The following is a 6,000-nucleotide window of genomic DNA, read 5'->3' on the forward strand; positions in this document are numbered from 1 at the left end:
TGACTCTCACTGGGGTACAGTCCCACACACACTGACTCTCACTGGGGTACAGTCCCACACACACTGACTCTCACTGGGGTACAGTCCCACACACACTGACTCTCACTGGGGTACAGTCCCACACACACTGACTCTCACTGGGGTACAGTCCCACACACACTGACTCTCACTGGGGTACAGTCCCACACACACTGACTCTCACTGGGGTACAGTCCCACACACACTGACTCTCACTGGGGTACAGTCCCACACACACTGACTCTCACTTGGGGTACAGGTCCCACACACACTGACTCTCACTGGGGTACAGTCCCACACACACTGACTCTCACTGGGGTACAGTCCCACACACACTGACTCTCACTGGGGTACAGTCCCACACACACTGACTCTCACTGGGGTACGGGTCCCACACACACTGACTCTCACTGGGGTACAGTCCCACACACACTGACTCTCACTGGGGTACAGTCCCACACACACTGACTCTCACTGGGGTACAGTCCCACATACACTGACTCTCACTGGGGTACAGTCCCACACACACTGACTCTCACTGGGGTACGGGTCCCACACACACTGACTCTCACTGGGGTACAGTCCCACACACACTGACTCTCACTGGGGTACAGTCCCACACACACTGACTCTCACTGGGGTACGGGTCCCACACACATTGACTCGACTCTCACTGGGGTACAGTCCCACACACACTGACTCTCACTGGGGTACGGGTCCCACACACACTGACTCTCACTGGGGTACGGGTCCCACACACACTGACTCTCACTGGGGTACAGTCCCACACACACTGACTCTCACTGGGGTACGGGTCCCACACACACTGACTCTCACTGGGGTACAGTCCCACACACACTGACTCTCACTGGGGTACGGGTCCCACACACACTGACTCTCACTGGGGTACGGGTCCCACACACACTGACTCTCACTGGGGTACAGTCCCACACACACTGACTCTCACTGGGGTACAGTCCCACACACACTGACTCTCACTGGGGTACAGTCCCACATACACTGACTCTCACTGGGGTACAGTCCCACACACACTGACTCTCACTGGGGTACGGGTCCCACACACACTGCCTCTCACTGGGGTACAGTCCCACACACACTGACTCTCACTGGGGGACAGTCCCACACACACTGACTCTCACTGGGGTACGGTCCCACACACACTGACTCTCACTGGGGTACGGGTCCCACACACACTGCCTCTCACTGGGGTATAGTCCCACACACACTGACTTTCACTGGGGTACAGTCCCACACACACTGACTCTCACTGGGGTACAGTCCCACACACACTGACTCTCACTGGGGTACAGGTCCCACATACACTGACTCTCACTGGGGTACAGTCCCACACACACTGACTCTCACTGGGGTACGGGTCCCACACACACTGACTCTCACTGGGGTACGGGTCCCACACACACTGACTCTCACTGGGGTACAGTCCCACACACACTGACTCTCACTGGGGTACAGTCCCACACACACTGACTCTCACTGGGGTACAGTCCCACATACACTGACTCTCACTGGGGTACAGTCCCATACACACTGACTCTCACTGGGGTACGGGTCCCACACACACTGACTCTCACTGGGGTACAGTCCCACACACACTGACTCTCACTGGGGTACGGGTCCCACACACACTGACTCTCACTGGGGTACAGTCCCACACACACTGACTCTCACTGGGGTACGGGTCCCGCACACACTGACTCTCACTGGGGTACAGTCCCACACACACTGACTCTCACTGGGGTACAGTCCCACACACACTGACTCTTACTGGGGTACAGTCCCACACACACTGACTCTCACTGGGGTACAGTCCCACACACACTGACCCTCACTGGGGTACGGGTCCCACACACACTGACTCTCACTGGGGTACAGTCCCACACACACTGACTCTCACTGGGGTACAGTCCCACACACACTGACTCTCACTAGGGTACGGGTCCCACACACACTGACTCTCACTGGGGTACGGGTCCCACACACACTGACTCTCACTGGGGTACAGTCCCACACACACTGACTCTCACTGGGGTACAGTCCCACACACACTGACTCTCACTGGGGTACGGGTCCCACACACACTGACTCTCACTGGGGTACAGTCCCACACACACTGACTCTCACTGGGGTACAGTCCCACACACACTGACTCTCACTGGGGTACGGGTCCCACACACACTGACTCTCACTGGGGTACAGTCCCACACACACTGACTCTCACTGGGGTACAGTCCCACACACACTGACTCTCACTGGGGTACGGGTCCCACACACACTGACTCTCACTGGGGTACAGTCCCACACACACTGACTCTCACTGGGGTACAGTCCCACACACACTGACTCTCACTGGGGTACGGGTCCCACACACACTGACTCTCACTGGGGTACAGTCCCATACACACTGACTCTCACTGGGGTACAGTCCCACACACACTGACTCTCACTGGGGTACAGTCCCACACACACTGACTCTCACTGGGGTACAGTCCCATACACACTGACTCTCACTGGGGTACAGTCCCATACACACTGACTCTCACTGGGGTACAGTCCCACACACACTGACTCTCACTGGGGTACGGGTCCCACACACACTGACTCTCACTGGGGTACAGTCCCACACACACTGACTCTCACTGGGGTACAGTTGTTAAAAAATGTTGATTCACAGGATGTGACCGTCGCTGGCAAGGCCGGCATTTATTGCCCATCCCTAACTGCCCCTTGAGAAGGTGGTGGTGAGCCGCCTTCTTGAACCGCTGCAGTCCGTGTGGTGAGGGTCTCCCACAGTGCTGTTGGGGAGGGAGTTCCAGGATTGTGACCCAGCGACGATGAAGGAACGGCCGATATATTTCCCAGTCAGGATGATATCGGGACTTGCAGTGTAGTAAAAACCCAGAGGTTGCTAGTCAAGTCCCGCCAGGACAAGTTGTGAAATTGACTTGAATAAATTTGGTAATTTGTGGCACCAGGAAAAAAATCACTCTCTAAATTATCAGATTGTCATTAAAAACCCAACTGGGTCAGTGCTGTCCTTCAGGTACGGAGCCAGCCGATCCGACCCGGTCTGGTCTGGGCTACACGTGACTCCAGCCGTGACCCCCCCCACCCCCGCCATGCTCCTGGTCGTCCTCCCTTTCCCCCCCCTCCCCCCTGCTCTCGGTCTCTTGGTCTCAGTCCCTCCTCTCAGTCCCATAGAAGGGCTGCCCCCCCCTCAATGCTGACAGCCCCCTCACCCTTTGTTTTCTCTCCCCACCCCCCTTTCTCGGTCTCGGTCCCCCCCACCCCTCGGTCTCGGTCCCCCCCACCCCTCGGTCTCGGTCCCCCCCACCCCTCGGTCTCGGCCCCCCCCACCCCTCGGTCTCGGTCTCGGTCCCCCCCACCCCTCGGTCTCGGTCTCGGTCCCCCCTCCCCCCGCCTCGGTCTCGGTCCCCCCCACCCCTCGGTCTCGGTCCCCCCCACCCCTCGGTCTCGGTCCCCCCCACCCCTCGGTCTCGGTCTCGGTCCCCCCTCCCCCCGCCTCGGTCTCGGTCCCCCCCACCCCTCGGTCTCGGTCCCCCCCACCCCTCGGTCTCGGTCCCCCCCACCCCTCGGTCTCGGCCCCCCCCTCCCCCCGCCTCGGTCTCGGTTCCCCCCTCCCCCCGCCTCGGTCTCGGTTCCCCCCTCCCCCCGCCTCGGTCTCGGTCCCCCCCACCCCTCGGTCTCGGTCTCAGTTCCCCCCCCCTCCCCTCCCCCCCGGTCTCGGTCCCCCTCCCCCCCGGTCTCGGTCCCCCTCCTCCCCGGTCTCGGTCCCCCTCCCCCTCGGTCTCGGTCCCCCTCCCCCCCGGTCTCGGTCCCCCTCCCCCCCGGTCTCGGTCCCCCTCCCCCCCGGTCTCGGTCCCCCTCCCCCCCGGTCTCGGTCCCCCTCCCCCCCGGTCTCGGTCCCCCTCCCCCTCGGTCTCGGTCCCCCTCCCCCCCGGTCTCGGTATCCCCCCCTCGGTCTTGTTTCCCCCCCCCTCGGTCTCGGTCCCACAGAGGGCTGCTCCCCTCAGTGCTGACGCTTGCTCTCTGTGCTCCCACAGGTTTAAGTTTGGGATGGACTGATCTTGTGGCCTTAACTTATTACACGCTCGCGGTGACACGCGTTTGCCGATCCCGGATTATCAAGGCTCGCAGGCGGTGACGCGATTGGAGAGTTTTCCCTGGGCTTCCGTTGCACTAAAGAGACACTCGACGTCTTCCAGAACTTTCTCCCGTTTACATCGCCCTTGGCCAGCCGGCGGAGGGTGTGGCCAGTGGCGGGGGCGGAGCTTCCTGCCAGCTGATGTGAATATTTCAGTAAATGTTTTTTTTAAACTTGTGTATATGTGATGAATGTCGGTGTTTGTGGTTATCCTGCAGCAGGCACTGTGTTTGGGTTTTAGGCTGGCTGCAGCAAGTATTAATGCCAGGCCTCGAGGGGAGGGTGCTGAGGCAAATCAACCGAGGGAGGGGCAGGAGGAGCGGAGAGAGACAGGCAGAAACCCGAGTCATCACCCTGTCTCCCCCCCCACCCCACCCCCGCTCCCCCTCAGCCCTGGGGGAGTTATCAGTCAGATGTGTGTTCAAGGCAAGTGGAATAATGGGAGGTGGAATCCTTGTATGGGGCGGGGGTGGTCCCTGGGGGTCTGTGAATGTTGACGTCGACTTTAAGACTTTTCTTTGGAATTCACTGCCCCAAAGGGCTGTGGATGCTGAAAATCTTGAGTATATTCAAGGCTGGGATCGATAGATTTTTGGGGTCCAGGTGAATCGAGGGATATGGGGATCGGGCAGGAAAGTGGAGTTGAGGTCGATGATCAGCCATTATCTTATTGAATGGCGGAGCAGGCTCGAGGGGCCGAATGGCCGACTCCTGCTCCTATTTCTTGTGTTCTTAAGAACTTCTATCTCATCCCAGCCAGCCCCCCATAAACAGGCCTAATGTCTTGCTAGTGATCTCCTCTCACTGGGGTACAGGTTCACACACCGGCCCTGCCTCACCCTGGTCTTTGTTCACGAGCTTAGGTGGTGTGGCAATTCGGCCAAGGAAGGCACCACTGAATCATGAGTCCCCGCAAAACCCATCGTGCTTGTGCCAGCTCTTTGGTAGAGCGATCCAATCAGTCGCACTCCCCGCTCTTTCCCCACAGCCCTGCATCAAGTATTTATCCAGCTCCCTATTGAAAGTTACACTAATTCCCCCAGTGTGTGACTATTGAATCTGCTTCCACTGCCCTTTCAGGAAGCGCGTTCCCGATCATAACTTGCTGCGTAAAAATGTTTGCTCATGACCGCCTCTGGCTCTTTTGTCAATGACCTTAAATCTGTGTCCTCTGGTACCGACCCCTTCTGCCACGGGACATACTTTCTCCTTATGATTTTCAACACCTCTATTAGATTAACCTTCGCTGCTCTTATTAAAAAAATAGATTGTTTATATATGAAGATTGCAGACCGTGCCAGTGTGGATCTAGTGTTCAGGAACGCGTATTATAATAATAACCTCACTGTCTGTGCACCGCCAAAGTTTCCAGTCCTGCTCACTCCCGGCTGATTGCGATAGTCGGGCACTTACTCCATTACAGACTGTCCAATCGCTAGTTTCTGAGAGACGGAGCGTCAAAACATTGTGCATTATATCAGAGCGTTACATCTCTCTTACACCCGCGTGTTACACAGCGTGTTACACTGATGGGGGTCTCTGTTACACAGCGTGTTACACTGATGGGGGTCTCTGTTACACAGCCTGTTACACTGATGGGGGGTCTCTGTTACACTGATGGGGGGTCTCTGTTACACAGCGTGTTACACTGATGGGGGGTCTCTGTTACACTGATGGGGGGTCTCTGTTACACTGATGGGGGGTCTCTGTTACACAGCGTGTTACACTGATGGGGGGGGTCTCTGTTACACTGATGGGGGGTCTCTGTTACACAGCGT

The 6,000-nt window shown here is 57.8% G+C and overlaps 1 protein-coding gene across 5 annotated transcripts in view; it reads left to right on the forward strand.

The window, feature by feature from the left end:
- The window catches only part of atg9b (autophagy related 9B), a 94,454-nt gene extending 90,055 nt beyond the window's left edge, over positions 1–4,399 (forward strand). For all 5 annotated transcript variants that reach the window (XM_070897039.1, XM_070897054.1, XM_070897047.1 and 2 more), the window contains exon 15: positions 4,122–4,399. In XM_070897039.1, the coding sequence (XP_070753140.1) occupies positions 4,122–4,127 (6 nt within the window). In that variant the 3' untranslated portion in view covers positions 4,128–4,399. The remainder of the gene's footprint in view (positions 1–4,121) is intronic.
- Positions 4,400–6,000: the final 1,601 nt, after the last annotated feature.

The sequence above is a fragment of the Pristiophorus japonicus genome, chromosome 1, assembly GCF_044704955.1.
Source record: "Pristiophorus japonicus isolate sPriJap1 chromosome 1, sPriJap1.hap1, whole genome shotgun sequence".
Classification (NCBI taxonomy): Eukaryota; Metazoa; Chordata; class Chondrichthyes; family Pristiophoridae; genus Pristiophorus; species Pristiophorus japonicus.